At 39.2% G+C, this 19,670-nt stretch overlaps 1 protein-coding gene across 1 annotated transcript in view; it reads right to left on the bottom strand.

The window, feature by feature from the left end:
- TGFB2 (transforming growth factor beta 2) overlaps positions 1-19,670 on the bottom strand; it is a 62,952-nt gene that overhangs the window by 22,343 nt on the left and 20,939 nt on the right. Inside the window, exon 2 of the mRNA XM_031595896.2 lies at positions 1,642-1,805. Coding sequence (XP_031451756.1) covers positions 1,642-1,805 — 164 coding nt within the window. The remainder of the gene's footprint in view (positions 1-1,641; positions 1,806-19,670) is intronic.

Genomic DNA, 19,670 nt, shown 5'->3' on the forward strand with positions numbered 1-19,670 from the left:
TCCACCCAGTCTGAAAAGGAGATTGCCTTACTCACTGGCTATATATTTATATAAAGAACCAAAGTATCTGCTGTGGGTGCAGGTGTCAGTTATTTTCATGGGCACAGGCTTGCTGGAGTCAGCCTCTCTCAAATGAGCTCCAGCTGTTTCTCATCACAAGGCAAATTCCCAGCTGTGCAAAGGCCCTTTCTTCCCTACCTCCGCAGAACTCTTTCTGTCCCACATTCCTCAAACATGGAGGTGCAATGAGCCGAGCTCAGGGAATGTCAGCTGTATTCCTTCCAGGTGCATGATTAACAGCTCTCAGAAAGCTCAGGGATGCCATTATCTCCATTTAGGATGTCTGAACAGTGAGGTCAAGCCAGAATATATGATTGTTTTGACAGGCTGGTGTGACACCATCACAGGGACTCATAGAGTAATTCTTTGTGATGGCTGTCAGACATTGAGCATACCAGCGCTTTCATCAAAGATCCCTGTTACTTCTCTTAACAAGTGAAATGTTATTTAGGCACCTTTTCTGCCTGCCAGTTCATGGAATGCACATGGCCAGGCTGCAATCTTGACAGCAAGCACCCGGTGACCACCTGCAGATCTGAACCCTATTCAGTGGGGAGTCACACTTCTCTCCTGTTTAAATCATGTTTAAAATCCCAGAGCATCATTTCCTGCCCTCAATCTCTCAGTCTGGCTTATACCGTCACTTCAAGAAGCACAAGCACAAATTCTGCTCTATCTACTCCCAGCTTGGTTTGTGCTTAAGCAAATCAGGCAGCAAAATATGAACTTTGAAAGTAAGGGTGATGACTTACTCAAATTTGCACCCACAGGATCTGACCCAGGCTCTAATGCGCTGCATACTCACCTGAGCAGCGCTCAGACACAGCAAATAAGGGTAGCAAAAACAGAGATAAAGAGGGGTTTGGTATAGTTTATTTTACAGGACAGCTTTCTACCAAGCAGGTTTTCAGCTGAACAAGTGCCAAATTGATGGAACAACCATGAGTTTTACCCAGTAAATAACTGTTGGGAGTCAAATCCCTTTTTGCTTTTGAGCTTCTCAGCGAGATGGACTATGCTTTACACAAAATATGCTCTAGCCAGTATTTCCACAAACAAATGCACAGAATCCTTGCAGTTGAGTTTAATGGATTTAGCATGTGTGCAAGCTGACTCACTATCTAGCTAGAGGAGCCTCTGCTTGAGTTTGTTTACACACAGAGGAAGTTTTGTGGGGTTGTGATGGCTTCTGTGAAAGACTGAATTTGCTTCTTCAGTGACAACATCATCTGATCAAGTTCATAAATCATTTAATGTCACCAGTTGAACAGGAAAATGCAATTGTAAAACAAACAAAAGAGAGATAAGTCTTAATGACACTACAGAGTAAAAAAAAAAAAAAAAAAAAAAAAGCCTTCAGATCATTTTCTTCCCCTCTTCACAAACCCTGAATTTTCCACTGCCTCACTCCAAGCCCTGGGCCACCATACAGAAGTCAAGCTAAATGCTGGAGTCCCAAGGTACACTTTCTAGTAAAGTGTGCGTATTTCAGCTTCATAAGACTTTGAATGAAGCTGCTTCCAGGAGAGACACAGGAAATAAACTACTTTTGACAGACAGCAGGAACAGCTGGAGCCCTACCTGGTACAGCTCAATTCGCTGCTCCGAGACCCGTGCCTTTGAGTTCTGCAGGCGGAAGACCCTGAACTCAGCCTTCACCAAGTTGGATGCATTTTTCTCCATCGCCGAGACGTCAAATCTAACGATTCTGAAGTAAAGGCTGTAGTAGCTTGGTGGGATGGCATCTGCAAGAAGGCAATGTGATTATATATTTCTTAAATGATAAAATACATTTTCTTTCATCTCTTTCAATACAAGACAGCCAGAAGGCACTAAGGGAAATATTTGTAGCATGATTCAGTTTCCAATGGCCAATTTAGTATCATTAACAATTTAACCCCTAAAAAACCAACCCCACATGTGTTTGATTATAGGAAAAGTAGATTAATGGAGATTAACAATCACTTCCATCCCTACTTCATGGCATGCGTTTAACCCCACACTTTTGACAAACTGATGGAAAATCCTGGATGCTTACAAATTGGAAAAAAATCCTAACAGTTTGTAGCTGGCAAGTGCCTTCAGACTTGTAAGGAATTCACAAGAGATATACCAAGAAGACAAGTAACAGGAAATTGTTTGATCTATATGTTCTCTAACATCCATTTTCTCCCAGGGCATGGCATATAAATTAGTCAGCTTCAGGTTTTGTTTTCTATTTAGTTATTAAAGATTTTATTGGAATAAAATATTCATTCTCATTATAACAAAGGCAGGAATAGAAGAGAAAAAAGAAAAGGAAGAAAAAAGCAAGCAGATAGTAGACAAATAGAATTACATGCATATTGATCATTTGCAAACAGTAGAACTCATAAATTTAACCAGCCACCATGATATGTTGCAGGGAAATTAGGAAGAAAAAAAAAAAAAACAGAAAAACAGAATCAAATCTTCAGTAATGATATCAAAAGTATCAGTTTAGGTTTCAAAGCAATCCTTTCCTCTTTTGCAGCTGTAAACCCTGACTGAGGTTAAACAGCAAAGTACTTTTGCACAATTCAGATTACCCTGAAGGGTTCAGTGATCATCTGAGGCTGTTCCACCTAATTCTGGCCAAAAGCACAAACAGAAAACCATGTGCAGAAATCTCTGAACATGCTCTGTATGTGTGACATTCTCCACACCCTGTTGTTTGGCAAGATTTTCCTCAAATTGCAGAATGGGCACGGTGAGCCAAATTCAGAGATGAGTCAAAATGACTCAAAGGCCCTGATAAAATCTCCATTCAAGCTGAGGGAAAGGTTTCCTTTCCTCTTACATTTTGAAATGTACAAAGAAACACAAGATGAAAACTGTATCGAGGCTGGGGGAGAAGATTTTCAGCAGAGGAAGCAAACTTCACAGGTTTCCTTGGGGTCACGCCAGCACAAAGACTTTGGATAATGATTATAAAACATTAAGTTTTCCCACTAGTCTTATAGCTCAGGATTTGTCATGTAGTGGTGTGAGACAACAGCCTGTACATTAAGAGAGGCAAACAATTAAGCTCTTATGAGGGGCCCAGGCTGTGTCACAAATCCTGCTGAAGCTTTATGAGGGCCTGTCCCAGCTCTCTGGCCACCCAGGCCATCCATTCATTCAACCACTGTTGGAGTAAAGTACTATCTTCTGGAAGTTATGTAATTTTTCATAGATGTATTATACATATCATAGCAATATCATAGCACAGATTGGAGAAAGCAAGAAGAGGAGTTTGAGGGGACACCTCTTGGCTCTTTCCAAACATCTCCAAGGAAGTTGCAGAGAAGTAGGTGTTAGTCTGTTTTCTCAGCTGAGAAATAATAGGGCATGAAGAAACAGACTTCAGTTGTTGTGCCCAGGAAGTTTTAGATTGGATACTGGGAAGAATTTTTTTCATTAAAAAAGTGGTCAAGAACTGGAAAGGGCTGCTCAGGGAAGTGGTAGAGTCCCCAGCCATGGAGGTATTTAAGAGATGTGTGGACTAAGAAAAGAAAAGTGCTTCAGTGGTGGGACTCAGTAGGTCAGGTTGATGGATGGATGGACTTGGTGATCCTGAAGTTCTTTTCCAACCTAGACCATTTTATGTTTCTACCTTTACTTCTAATGATTAATGATTAAAGATGCTTTGAATAAATCATTAATAATGCCTACTCATATTAATGAGATACATTATTAGCTTTAGGACCACTTTTCAAACATTTAATATTTCAAGACTGCCTATTATCAGAACCCCTGAGCAATGTAGCAGTCCCCAACTGCACAAGGCAGCACTGCTCTCACTTACACATTTAACATCCAGTATTGCTGTCCACCAGCAATACTGATCATGATGCATTAGGGTTTATTTTACACAACCTTATAATGAGAACTAAAAGAAAAAGGGCTGTGAGTCAATCCTCCAACAGCATTGTTCCTCTTTATCTTGAAAAATACATAAATGCCAGTCTCGCTCAATGCCAGTCTTCTCCCTCAAGAAGACCTTCTGAATAAAGCTGAACTTTATGTGATGATGATCTTAATTTTGATAGATTTTGAAAATTCTTAAGAAAGCTACTCAGTTCAGAGGTTACATTATCATTTAAGAGGGAAATAATCTCCTAAATTTATTTTTTTCTGCTACAGAAAACTGTAAGACTACTACTTGTTTCTCTGCCAAACCCAATCCTACTAGGAATATAATTTGGCATAATAATATGTATGTATAAGATTGATGCTTCCAGGATGAGTTGTAAGTCGTTCTTCCCCATCATTTATTTGAGGACTCAGCCTACAATTTCCTACCCTGTGGACAAACCAAATGAGCAGACAGCCACTTGCCCTGGCACAGACAAACCCAGTCCATCTTGATTTTATTTCAGATGCAAAAGTCCTATTTAACTGTCTGGTTGATTTATATTTAGCTTCTAACTTATTGTAGAACTCTGTTGGACTTTATCTATAGTCTTTCTTTTCAGTTTTTGTATTTTAGATGACCTACATTATAAATGTGTGAATATGCAACCAAAAGAATTTTCCTAAACCATCTCTATATTTGTATTTTTTCTCTTGTTCATTTATAAATGAAACAATAACAGCTAGAGAAGGAATACTCTTCCAGTGTACATGCTTTTGCATGAACAACACACAGTGAATGACTATTTGCCTTCTGCTGGACACCAGCAATGGAGAAGAATGAATTCTTATCTTAAACAAATTTCATCTCTTTCACAAGACAGTGTTATACCTTGTAACAGACCATAAGAAATTTGATTTATTCTGTCATTCACAACAGCATCCATGGAAAACCAATACAGAAAAAAGCATTATTTGTAGATAACTAAATTTCTTTTTTTTTTTTTTTTTTTAAAAAAAAGCTTTTTACTAGCTGGAGCTCTTTCCCTGTGATAGAATGGCTGTCTGCACACTTGGGGTTCGCATGAAAATTTATCAACATGAGGACTGGGAATTGAGACTAGCAACTCTCTACAAGGGAGTGGGAAGAACCCTACGGAGTTTAGAAGGGTTTGGATTAGCCTTTTAAGTGGTCTCAGATGCTGCAATTTATGTCTCTGTGACTCCACCTTAACCTGGCAGATATATCTATGTAGTCGCAGTTGCATATCTCTAGATTTCACTCTGATTTTGGCCCAATTACTCCAGTAATCACTAGGATGACTCTGAACAACTTTGTACACTACTGCAGACCAGATTCCTTAAGTATTCTTTGAAAGATTATCGTTAATGAGTGAAATTAAAACATTATGTTTCCTGTAGCTTGGAAAAAAACAATTTTCTTTTGTTTTGGAGAGAGGGGAATAGTAAATACACTTGAAGATTCCATTTTTATCATCTTACAATTATTCATTAATTCAACCCCTACAAAACTGAAGACTTTCAGCTTTAATAATCATAAATACATTCATCACAGTAAGGCTGAGATGAGTTATAAAACACAGCTGGAGAAGGTGAAGGCAGCTTCCATCTTCTTTCCTTTAGTCTAACAGCTCCATGTGCTTAACACTGAGCACTGCAGGTTTAGCTTGCCTATTCTTTTTATCTTTTTATTCCTCGTATGAACTTAAATTTCAGCAGCTGCTTTACACAGGACATTCAAACTGCTAACTCGGGAAGCTTGCCGGTATGTGAGTTCTTACTGACTTTGTTCAGTGTTCACGAGTGATACCAGCCTGCAGCATTGTCCCATTTAATATTATCATAGAATCATAGAATCGTTAAGGTTGGAAAGACTACTAAGATCATCTAGTCCACCCACCACCTGTGCCTGTGACCACACTAGAACATATCCCTCAGTGCCACATCTACCTTTTTGTCAAAAACCTCCAGTATGGTGACTCCACCACCTCCCTGGATGGAGCAGGTTGGAACACCACGAAGAGACTGCACATGTTCCCCTCATCAACCATCCAAAACAGCAAGTAGATTCCAAGGCACTCCTCCTCGAGGAAGGTGAGAGGGGTTTGAACTCCCTCAAGCCAAAAGTGGGAACTGAAGGAGGCTGAACCCCAAGATGTTCTCCTAGAGATACTCCCAGAGCCAGGGACCTCCTGCACAACAGGACAATACTTTTGTCTTCAATAGTTGTGTCATACCAACTAAGGCTTTTCTCACAAGTACCACGTGTACTGACATTTCAAGATAAAAAAACCACTCTGACACAACACACAGTCATGCTCATTTTCTGGAAAGGAAAAATTCCTAAATCCAATTGTATCCAAACAAAGGCTTTTTTTCTCCTCTGAATTTTCATTTCTGCTATTGAAACAAACAAACAACAAAAATAGTGAATTATTTGCATAGCCCAAGATAGACAATGTAAGTAACTTTATATTCTCATTGGAGGAGGCCAGACAGGCCGACATCACACACACACTCAAACTGGAAAGGCTGAGAGCTTCAATCCAATCCTTCCATCAAGGGCTTGCAATAAATGCTCCAAAGATTTATTTTTATTCCCTTTTGTGTTTATTAAACTTTGGAGGGTTTCTTTTCCTTTTTTTCTTTTCTTTCTGGTGCTCTGCCCATTTCTTACTACAGCAGTTACAAAAAAATGGAGTGCCCTTTTTTTCTCGCCTTCTTTTTTCCCTCCTCTTCTTTCTAGCTGCAGTACATGAATGGCCATGTAGTAGGCTTTGAAGCAGCACATGCAAATATTTACAAGATTAACTTGATTGTTATTAAATGCAGTTGTTATGCTTTCCTCCCTCTGGCAGGCTTCCCTAAGCCTTCTGACTATTAGGACCATTTAAGCTGTTCAGATTTCAGCTCACTGATAGCAAATCCTCAATTTTTTAAAAAATTATTTATTTATTTATTTATTTGCAACAAACAGCAAAACTGCTGACAATGTAGTGAATAAGGCTTTTGCCTTATCTCTGAAGCAGCCTTCCTGTCAGAACAGGGTAGGCACCCATCTGCAGTGCAACACAAGGCACAATGCCTGTGCATTGTTACTGCACTTGTTTTGGCTGAAGAACCTACACCAGTAAGTGGTAACCTTAGATATGTAATTTATCCAAGGGAAAGTAGTACAGATGATTCATGATGTCACATTACCTAATACCTTCAGTCTTATGCACTTGGTTAGCCAACACTTAACAAGAAAGATGGACAGGAGTCAACAAAGGCAGAGATAACTTCATCAGGAAGATGGAATGAGAACAGTTCAGGGATCCAATTGCTGTATGGCCCTTTTAAAGGTCAGATCAAGAAGGACTCTAATGGCTCCTTTCTCTTTTACCACCACTACTGACTGCTGGGCCTGTCATCCCAGTCAAATGGGGAAGCCTTAGCATGTCTTCACTAAGATAGCACATCTTACAGTCCTGAGATAATTCCCCTTGCAATAAAAACAAAGAAATCAAACCTTACTCTCACAGGTCTTCCTGCTATAACTATTTAAGCAGGACATTCTTCCATCAGTTATGCTAACAGAAGCCAACTCTGAAGGATATTTTAGTAAATTTCTACTATATAGATCAACTACGTATCTTAGTATATATTAGCTGATCTTTTCTTCTTTGTAATGAACACCCAATGAGCTTCTGCCATTCAACAGGGAATCCATACACTTAATTACTCCATAACTGACTACGAGGGCTCAATAAATACCACTAGCAGACTCCAAGGTGCCCAGAGCTAAGATGCCTGGCAATGCTTATATAGCACAAATGCATTTTTCTGCTTACAGTCTGTCAAGCTTCACATGTCCACAAAGTATACACCAGTGAAAGTCTACATGGGCACAAATTTATAAGAAAGTAGTTACCAGACTTTGTAACTTATATCCCCGTTGAACCACTTGATATTCCTCTTTTAAAATACACCAAGATCTATGAGAACATACGAAAAGTAATCAACCCCAAGATGTTCTCCTGATTGAAAAGTTAGGTACAATAAGGAAGAGATAGAAATTTTCTGAAGATACAATTATGATATGTATTCCTTAAAATCTGATAAGGAGCTTCTGGTTTTGCTGCTCCTTTCTCATCATTTCACAAGTCTGGAGCAAATAAAGACTAGTTAAAACTATGAGCTCAATAGCCCAGTAACCTGGTTGTCTAGTTTCCAGATACTCAAATATTTAATTCTTTCAGGGTACTACTGTTGCTCTGGGATTTGATAGACTTTGACACTTCTATATAATTCTTTTTTATACTCTTTGTTTCTATAACTGTGAAAAAATCCTCCAGTGGTCTTTGGATCAAAATGCAGTTGGCAGCAGAATGTAGTTAGCCCTTGGAAAATGACAATTAGGGATTAGGTTGAGTTCACAAAGACAAGCTGTAAAATAAAACTCTAATCATTGGAGGTGTCCTAGCAAAGCTGCACTGGATTCTTGGCAAAAAGTGGCCTTGTGGATCACTTTGAAGACAGAAAGAGAATGGCATCTTGCTACATGCTTCCTAATTTGTGCCAGTTCATCTCTAGTAATATGCTGGAGTTGGACATGAGTCCTACAGCAGGCACCAAATCCTGCCAAGAAAAGCAGCTATTGTCATTTTAAGACTGTAACAATATAAAATGTTTTAGAATTTTGTATTATTATTTTTTTTCTAATTCTTCTCCCTGGGCTGGGGCAAATCATATTACAAGTTAATCCTTAACAGTATTTACATGCTGCAACAGAAACTGACTTTGGATGTTCCTTAGTTTGGTCTGAGACCACTGTAAAAAGGACCACAACTTTTATGTATCACTGAATTGGCCAACTTAACTGAATCTAATCAGCCAGAAATCCCTCATTTCAATCTTTTTTTTTTTCCTCACCCTGTAGGAATTACTCTGTCATCCTTTTACACTTATTCCAATAAAGCTACTACTTTATATACTCAATCTGAAACATAATTTAGCCTGAAAAAATCCACACTGTTTGTACCAATTAAGGGTAGGTAAAATAAGTATTTTGAAAAATCAATCACGGCTTCTTTTTTTCATCTCTTCTCCATCCTATTGGTACCATATGAAGAAAAACCGCTGGGCCAACACAATACATGTTTGTCCATCTCCTGTCTGGTGCAATACCAAGAGCCAAGAAGTCTAGGTACAATAGATTCCTCTAATTGGTCTTTCTTGCAAAAAGTTCACAGCTATTTATTCTTCTATTCAGAGGAATTAAATTTAATATCGAAGAGAAAAACTGCACTGTCCATTATCTGAAAAGCTGACCTAAAGTCTCACACAGAGCCGATGACAATGATGGAGATATTGCCTACATCAGGTTTCTGTCCTCAAACGTGTGTTAAGATGAATCAGCACAGAGATTTCAAAAACATTTGTTATTGCTCCTTTATAGCCACAGGCACTTACAAGCCTTGGTTGTTTGCAAACTCTCCTGTCCCAAGACCATGTTCTGTTGAATAAGACTACATTCCTGCTTTTTTTTGTTCTGCAGCTTTTAGGAAAGTGAGAACTGCCTTGAAGATTGTTTCTTCTATAAAACAAAATTCTTAAGTATTAACTTTTAGCACAGTCAGACTGAGTATTAAGCCATAACCTCTGAAGCTGGAGAAAGATCAAAAGCCAGTTCAAGCTGCAAACTCATAGCTAAAATGAAAGGGGAAACTGTCCAGTCTCTTTTAGGAAAGCAAAAAAGAAAAAGAAAAAAGAAAAAAAAGAAAAAAAAAACCAAAACCAAAAACAAACAACAAAAAAACAACAAAAAACCAGTGCTGAATGATGCTACTTCTAGCAGATGAGCATGGGGATTCTCTCAGATTATGCCCCCCTGCTCTCAGGATAAAGCAGCACGTGTAGCACAGACCTGCACCCCAACCCTATCTCCCTAGAAAAACAGCAATTTGCCTATTTGCAAAAGCTGAGTTAACAATAAATGTGAGCTAGCACCTTGCACGGACTACCTGCAAAGCCTCTAGATGCATCCTGGTCTGCATATGTTTTCTGCCATTAAGAATGCTTGAAAATGAATCTCCTGAAGAAAAAATCTGTAACATGAACTCACCCAACTCTCCTCTCTGCTTGACTTTAAGTCTTTCCAGGCTGTTGGCTTGCTTTCCCACTCCCATGCCGAAACACAGGGGCTGGGTAATGTGAAAACACTAATGCATCACAAGAGAGCTATATTCAGGTCTTAATTTTGAGCTATTGTGCAATGTTTAACTGAGGTAACCTAATTACTTGGGAATATTCTGGAGAATGGCAAATGCCAGTTTTTCCATTCTAGACCATCTTTGGCATAAACAAATCTCCACACATTTTAGAAAACCCAAAAGGTCTGACCCCAGTTCTCGCCTCCACCAAGTCCTATTTACACATCTCTTGTCACATAGACAAGCCAAAAAGAAAAGCAAATACAAACCATACTGCTATCTATGTTGCTCAACAAAGAAATCTTAATCTTGTGGCAGATTAAAACACATGGAGAGAAGAAACAGCAGAACAGCCCTCTTTCTCAAACTTAACCCCCCACTATAATCTCACTGTTGCTTATGCAACACTACATTGTTAAAAGGAACAGAGAAAAACACATCCTTGAGTGTGTCCTTTACTCTGGGTCTCAGACATGGGCAGCAAGCCCATGGTCATTCATTCCCAACGGGAGCCAACAGATCCTTTTCTGCTGGGAAGATGCCCAACAACCTAGCAGAAAAGCAGCAGCATCTATCAACAGGCATTAGCACAAGTTACAAAGGTACCAAAGTCTCTCTGAAATCCGAGTGATGTTTTGGTCCTATTAAAGTTACTGACAAAACATTCCCACTGCTTTCAAAAGAGCCAGGAATTTACCCCCACACTTGTATGCACTGAGAGGATTTTCAGCACAAGTAAACCATCTCCAGCTTCTTTGCCTCCTGTTCTCTGTGTATTTAGGTTGCCAACAAAAGATCCTTCAGCTTTCAGCAGTTATTTTGTGAACATTCAAGGAAGAAGAACTCCTTTCAAATCCCCATCAGGATCCTTTGACTGAGATCCCAGGTTATCATGTATCACCACTGAAATCAAATATGTAAATAGATTTGTGTTGTGTTTGGAAAATTCTCAGGTATGTACTTTGCTATTCTGCTTACACTGGAATGCAAGAAAAATACTCCTAGTGTCTTTCATCTCTCTCCATAAAGGGCTGCTCCTCTTTCAGCTAGGAATCATAAGCAAGAATTGCAAGAACAATCTCCTATCTCTGACAAAAAAAAAAAAAAAAGGATAAAAAGTACAAAAAAACTTGTCAGGGAATAGGAACCAATCTTCCACAATGGCAAAACAAAAAAAAAAAAAATCAGACATACGAGCACTGTTTAGCTGCTTGTGACTGCTATGACTATGGTGATCCATACCTGATTAAATTAACCTTTGGCCATTGACAAGACAGAGCAATAGCTTTCCTCATTACAAAGATTTTTTCTCTCCCATTTTCCAACCTTTTTCTCAGTGCACACTACTGAGGTGGTACCTTTGGAAGTAATCTGTAATCAGAGATCTCCATCAGAATCACAGAATCACTAAGGTCAAAAAAGACCTCTAGCATCACCTAGTCAAACCATCTACCCACTTCCATTACCGCCTACAAACCACGTCCCTCAGTGCCACATCACTGTGATTCCTGAACACCTCTAGGGACTCCACCACCTTCCTGCACAGCTTGTGCCAATGCCTCACCACGCTTTTTATGAGCAGATTTCCTAATGTCCAAACTGAACTTCCCCTGGTGCAACTTGAGGCCATTCAGTGGACTGATGTGCCAGATACAATCACAAGCCCAACTGCATTCCTCATGCATTGTGCTCCTTTACACAGGATGCTGCCTGCAGCAGCTACAAAGCCCCAAGGAGGCTTCATGCTCCCTAAACCCCAGTAACCCTGACTCATTTTCATCTAAGAAAATATTTTCCATCCTCCTCTCAACAGCAGATTAGGTATAAGGTTAGATGTATGGGTGTGTGTTTGAGAAAAGGACTATATGTAAGTTTTTTGTTGTTTTTTTTTTCCCCTCTAAATCCTTCCTCTCCTTGGCACCATTCTCATGAATTTCATTTGCACTGACAGCCCAGCCAGAAGGATTAAAACTGGCTTCCCGGTGTTATCTCAGTGCCAATTTACTAATGAGCTACATTTAAAAAAAATACATTGTGCAGACATAGTATTATTGAATCCGTCAGAATCCATCAAAAATTGAAGAGGCAAACCAGGTGAAGAAAGCAGGGTTCCTCCAGCTGTGCCGCAGGCAGGGAGAGCAGGAGATGATGCTGCTCACAGGTGGGACCTGGCAGCCCACCCAGCAGGCAACAGTGTTGTGAAGGATGGGATTAAACCTGACCTTCAGGCAGGAGCACAGGCAGTGAGAAATGAGGTTAGCATGTTTTTAAGGCTTGCCCCTCCAAGGAGAGGGACTCAATACTTATTTTAATATGAGCTGTGGCTAGCCATCATATGTCTCTGTCTGTAAAATTAGGCCATTTATCAGATTGGTGCAGCTTGCAAATCCTACAGCAGACATGCTCATTGCAGGCTCTGACTTGTGCCTTTAGTGCTGGATGACTTGAGCTGCACTTGAAGTCTGTGAGTACACATCAGCATTTTAATTTTCTATAAGGGCTCCTAATCATAAGTATTGTTATGAAATCCAAGAGGATAGCTGGAAATCCCTTGGATATATCCTCAGGATTATACGCTGTCACGGCAAAACAATACTATACAAAAGCCTTTACAAAAAAATGTACAACTGCAGAACAAAGCTATGCTGGAAGGAAAGAAGAAAAAAAAAAAAAAAAACACAACAAAACTGGAAAACATTTTGAATTATTTAAGGAACTACTAAGAAAACTTTCCCCAAATCCAATTTTCTCCAGCAGTGTCACAACAACCACAAAGCCGTCATACATGACAAACTCAGTAGTGTTGAAATCAAGGAAATGGCAGTGAAAATACATTCTTGGGCTATTTCACAATTCAATTTAAGCTGTTCGTGCTGCTGTGTTTAAGTATCTCTCTACCTTAGCACAGATTAATCCAAATTTCATTTATCTTGTTTTCTAGGCAAATGTTTTATTTTGCCTCTATTCATTTGGGGTGTGGTTCAACAAACTGGAAATGAAGTCTCTGAGATGAGCCATAAAATAAGTTTGAATATTCCACAGGAGAGCAGGGTAAGAAGAAGCCTATCACTCTGGTGCAGGTAAAGAGCACAGGCATTTGCTTTACTTTAACACACTGCTGCTAAAGTCATCTTCTGAGCTTCCCTGAGCAGCCACTTGATTAAAAACCTTTCTGTCTCAGAGTGCTTAGCAGTAAGGAAGAACGGCAGGAATCCAGGCCTCACGATGCTCCTCAGAGTGAGACCTCACAGGACCAAATCCTTGATGCACCTCATGCTCGCAACATAATTTTCATTACTGCTTTCCCATCTCACCCAAGCTCTGTGTTTTTGGGAAATCTCCATGCAGGAGGGATACAGGCGTTACTTTTCATGCCCATGCTGTCAGTGGCCTTCTGATTCAAACTCCCAGCGTGAGATGATGAGTGCCAACTTTCTGAGAGCACGCAGAGATTTACCTACCAAGCCGAGCCCGTCCCATCCATCTCAAAATGGCTAATGGACAGCCACCTGTTACTAATGCTCTCCAGACCTCTCCAGCCTGGATTAAATTTCAGCCTAAACAGAGCCATTCAGTCTCCCCCAAATCTTTCACTATAAATGGGAAAAGAGTATGGTTCTAACTGACAGAAGCTAGTAACTGAAGATCCCTTGCACAACAGAAAGTTAAATACAGTATCCTACAGAACCCAGCAGGGAAGCGATTTTTGCTCCATCATGGGTGACCTTACTGAGGAAGAGATTACCATAAGCAATGTCTTACTGTCATGTAGAACCTGAAAGCAGTGACATCCTACTATCATAGGTCTGGAGCACAAAGTCCTGCCTGTTAACTGTGGCTGCAGACAATATATAAAGCAATGTGAACTGCTGTCTCCTGAACTGTCTTCTTCCCCTGTCTCTCTTTTACAGCTCCCATGATCACAGCTGTTAAGTGTACATCTATTATTCATTGCATTTTGTGGTAGCTCTTTTACTTTTTTTGCTGCCTCATCTCACTTGGAGCTTTCCCATCACTTCATTCCTTTAAAACCACTGTGCATATTCGTTCTTCAATTAGTCCCTTAAAACTTTCCTTCCTCTTTAAGCTTCTGATTATTCTTTCATTAGAGTATTTTGTGGTGCCCTCTAAGGAGAACAAAATTAAATTTAAAAACAAAACAAACAAGCAAACAAACAAAAAAACACCCAAGCACAATTACACTGTCATGTTCTGTTCAATACAATAATGCACAATTTAAAACTGAGCCAATATGCAGATCGATAATGAAGTTCACCAAGCTCTTCCCTCTATTGTAAGGGAAAGTAAAACTGACTATAGAATCATAGAATATAAAATAAATGAAATGAAGTAGGGTTCTGCAAATGAAAGCTGCCTGTGAAAAGAGTTTCCAGGTCTATGGTTTTAATTACTACACAAATGAATGGAAAAACAGATTAAGGAATTCACACAATTGTAACACATCATATTTTGAATTGCAGCTTTTTTTTCAACTACAATAGCATAGAGGCATAATCAAATAAAGTCCAACTGAACTGGATCCAGCTTCTCACTGATGTTTCAGTTTATTAAGACAAAAATCTGAAATCATACTCCAGAGCATTCTGATGGGAGTGAAATATGAGGTATCTGGCTGATTTTGCACGTCTTCCTCATTTCTTCTCAGAACTTCAGGATTTAAAACTGTTCATGAGTTCCAGTCGTTCAGCTCTGCTCATTACCAGCCCTGTTTGTAAACAAGACTTCTAGCACTGACTGAGACACAGTCCATGGTCTCTTCTGAAGAAGCCTTGTGAGTAGGCAAAGCCAACTGCTTGCAAATAGAAAGCATGCACAGGAGCAAAAGTGTTACAACTGCTCTTGTGTTATTGTAAGGATTGATTCATGTTTGCAAACACAATATTCTCAGCAAATCCTATGGATTTTCATCCATGACTAGAGTAGGCCTGTCATTTTTTCCCTTTCCTTCCTCAGTTTTCCTCTTACTACCATGCATACTGATTTCAGCCCGAAAAACTGCCCACAAGCGACTGCTCTTTATACTGCCTTCACGTAAGTCAATTACCGGGGAAGAATGTAGCATGCTGTACCAGCTCATTCAAGCTTTTCTTCCTCAAGCCTAAAATCTCCCCAGCTCCCCTTTCCTCCACAGGCCTGCTCTTCATCTCCAGCCAGACTGAAATCTGGTAAATATTACTCTTACAAGGTAACAGGTCTGGAATGCGAAGCATCCGAAGCTCAGCAGAGTCTCTTCTTGGCACCTCAATACATGCACTCTGTTGCCAGCTGCCAAACAGAATTCAACTGGCCTTATTTGATTCAAACGAAGATATTAAATCCCAGGACTGTGGAAACATTGTTTACCAATCAAGACCATAGTTAAAAGAAATGTCTTTGTAAAGGAAGAGCCAAGTGTAGTTACCTTTCTAGCATCCCTGAAAAGTGTATTGTCTTGAAAAAAACTTTCAACTCAGAATACATGTTTAATTTTTGGTATCATCCTTCATAAATATAAGACAAGATAGGAAGATAAAAGGTGGTTTGCTGTGCTTTTTCCTCTCACAGAAGCCTTCCCCTTGGCAGCACCACCTGCACAACAGCAAGGACCAATGCGTGAAATCCTGACGTTTCATCACAAGCTTTACAGAATGGTACTGCAAGCCAGCTGAAGGCCTTTCCTGAAGGAAAGATCTGGCATATATTTGACCACAGCCCTCCTTATGCAAAACTATTCCCAGCATTCAATGTATTAGAAGCCAAACCAAAAGCATCTGCTTACCAGTATCCTCCAAAGCAAAGAAGACAGAGGATGCATCTACCTGGCCTCATCCTCAAGCACAAAAGATACTTCTGATACTAAGGAATAAAAACAGACTTACAAAGCAACAAGTTCGTTCAAACTCTCTCTAAGAATTACTGAATATCATTAAACAATATGGCTTGGTAAGGAAAATTTCAATTATTTCTCATTACTAATTTAGACCTAGATCTATATGGAGTAAGAAGCTTGATTTTGAAAAATGTTAACTTCAAAGGTATTAATTCAGGACTACAAAGCCCTGTGATGGTTGAAGAGCTCTTCGGAGTTTCATATTAATTGCTATTAATTTAACTACATGGATTAGGTTCTTGACATCCAACATGAGGTAGGAAGAGTGGATTCTCAGCTCAAAACTTTACTCTCCCATGTGAACAAATGGTTGGCACAGCTACCTGCTAGTATAGACCCTGAACTGTACAGCTGGCTATATTATAAAAATTTTCATAAACTGAGATGTGTCAACTTGTTCAAGATCAGAAAAGAAGAAATTATAATACAGCACGTGCAGTTCAAAATATACATAAGGAAGTAAGCCCATCTTTTTACTTCTTCCAGAAAAGTTAGTGACCTCAGGATTTTCTTAGTGTCACTGTAACTAAAGGTAAATTCATCTTCCTCATACTACAAATTATGAAACTGTCTAACAAAAAAGCTTGCCCAACTGAAACTCTAATGTACCTCAATTAGAAGTGCCTGGGAAAGAAGCAAAGACTACTGAGATATTTCCACTATAAGTTCTAAGTAAAGGTGTCCAACATCTGCTCTTAGAGAAGGTGCTAATACCATAACTCATCTTACTCAATAATAGGAGCTTTACCTCAATTATAACTTTACTGATCTCCAGTTAGTCTATAAAGAGCTCATATATTTCAAGGCACTCTAAGGACTCCAAAATACTGAGTTTTTAACCTAATCTTCAGAAGTATGAAAGCCTACTCTAAGATACAGCCAGCACCAATTAGGCATTTCCACAGTGTCTGCACTCTTGCAGGCGTTCAAGGTTGTAAGACATGTCCTCTTCCAGATAAGCCTCAGAAAAAAGCCAACAAAATGCCACTGAGCTGGTACCAAATATGTGAACTCAGTAATAGACATACCTAGAACACAGAGGATCTCTAACCAATAGCTCCAGTTCAGCACCACTCTCTGTTCTGATATCAGATCTGGAACTGTGCATCTCCTGATCACAGGGCAGTGCAGTGGAAAGAAGCAAAACATTTTTGAATCCAAAAAGACACCAATACTCAGCACAGACGGTTATGCAAGAGCATCTGATTGGAGGCGTGATCCTATCATTATTTCTCAGACCATGCTGGCTAGAAATTTTCTAAAGACTAATGACTACAAGTGATTTACTCTAACAGACTACTTTTTACACAAAACTACCCTCTTCCTATCTTGTCTAAACTATGATCTCCAAGTTTTAATGGACTAAACACATAAAAAGTGAGTAAATAACTGTTGTGAGCTATTGAGATCCTCCTCACAATGCTTCAGAATGGTGAGAAGGTTTATTTTCTTTTTAAAGTTTTTGAAAAAATACAGTCAAGAGTTTCAACTTTTCAAATTCTAGTATCTGTTAATGCTAATATAAAACTTGCTATTTTTGTATATGTATATATATAAACATACATATATTTTTTTCTGTAACGTTTTAAGCTAACAGAGCAAGATGAGCTATACAGCATTCTAAGTCTTAAAACCATCCTATTTCAAATATTGGTTAACGCAAATCTGGAAAGTTGCCTTGTCTAGAGTAAAATCACATACAGACTGAAAAAAGATCATTTTAAAATTCTTTTTTCAATATAAGCGGATTTTATTCTTTAACATTCTAGTGTCTGGAGCAGGAGATGAGAGCTGGGGGAAAAGGAGGAGAATGTAGAAGGTTACAAGTTACTGCAGGAACATACAAGGTAACACAGCTCATGGCAGACGCTCAACCATCACTTTATAGTACAGTCCTTCCTTGTGACAGGTTAACACTTGGGAAATAAATGACAATACCTTAGTAGGCATTCCATTCTTGTCTGTGCTAGTTATTCACAGTTGAGTGTTCACATTCAGAAGACTAGTCTCATTTTCTTGCAGCTAAGTGGAAAAGCAAGATGGATCCAGCTGGGTTTTCCAAAGCATAAGACAAAAGTCTCTCACCAACATACTAAGAATATTAGTGATTAGGATTGTGGCTACCTCCTTCAGATCATCTATAGAGGACTGTTTTTTAAACACGCATCACCAAGACTGAGTTTCTTATCCCTTATGACTGTCACATTGATAGCTACTACTACATACCAAACAAACATTCCTCACACCACAGCAATAAACCTCTGCACCAACGGTAACTGAGTGATGGGGGGACAAACAGGAACCACAGGCCCCACAGGCAGGCTTACAGAATTGCCAAGTCAATTGAATTACACCCAGACCTAATAACTGATGACTTTTTGCCTGTTACTCCTAATTGCAATTCTTGCTCAATTAATTTTAACCCTTTACCTCTCCCTGAAATTTCACCTATTTTGTTTTACTTGCCCAGTCTGTTCTCTACTGAACAATAACTGTAAAAAAGTTTGTTTTGTAACTACGAGCAGCCTACTTTCTGTTTTCCTGAGTATGAAGAAGTGTTGGAGACAAAATTTGCTAGAGAAAGAGGCATATATGCTAACGCTCACACACACATATATAAGCACACAAAGAAACCAAAAATATAGAAGAATATACATTTCAGACTAACCAGATTATTTCCAACTAAGTATTAGAAAAAGATGTTCTGACCATTTATGGTTCAGAAAGATCCAAAACTAACGCAGACTCCAGACAGAGATCACATTCAGTGAAAGAACTCCACAAATTACATCATGCAACACCATGACTGCGATAATGAATACGGATAGCAATTACAGAGTCAATGTCTGCACTTCTTAAAGATCAAAACAGACTTGGAATGCATCAGTGGCTTCTCAGAATAGCCTAAAGAATAATTTTCAAACACATTTGTTCAAAGAAGCATGAAAACTATGGTAGCACTTCACAGGAGGTTGTAAATTTTCTGCTCTATATGCATTATTAGTCACACTTCCTACTGGTAGGGTTCTGCAGGTATTCAGCTGACCTATGTCTATGGAAGTAGGGCTTCAGAAATACTCTTTGTTGCTTTAGTTGCATGGCACTGGCTCAAATTACACAGGATGTTTAAGCTTCTAAAGACCCATACTCAGAGGGAACACCATGCTGGAAAGTAGCCTGTGAAACAGGGAATAGTCCGGAGAGTTTGGGTGTTTTACTTTGTTTAAAGTACTGGTGGTATATCCCAGAGGTAGAGTAAATGTTGATGCAGAAGAACATGTGACAGTGACGTATCACACATATTTACATGTAACACAGTATGCATCTGGAGTATTCTATCTCCACCCAACCCAAGGCTCTGACTTACTATCAAAAGGAAAAGCTCCACATTGCACAGGTGGAAATTTAGAATACATGATGAAAATGTCCGCATAACACACATGAGAATTACATCTATAATCATGAGGAGGTGACGCCTTTTTCCTGGCTTCTTATATTGTGCAAATGCATATTATAACACTACAGGGTGACACCTTCAATTAAGCAGTAAGGGACACCAGCTAACCATCCTGTAGTCATGTCAGGCAACAGAGAGGAAATATTTGCCATTTGTGAACTTACACAAAATTCAACACGTCCACAAAAGCTTTGCT

Source organism: Phasianus colchicus, chromosome 2 (genome assembly GCF_987193195.1).
Source record: "Phasianus colchicus chromosome 2, bPhaCol1.hap1.1, whole genome shotgun sequence".
NCBI lineage: Eukaryota > Metazoa > Chordata > Aves > Galliformes > Phasianidae > Phasianus > Phasianus colchicus.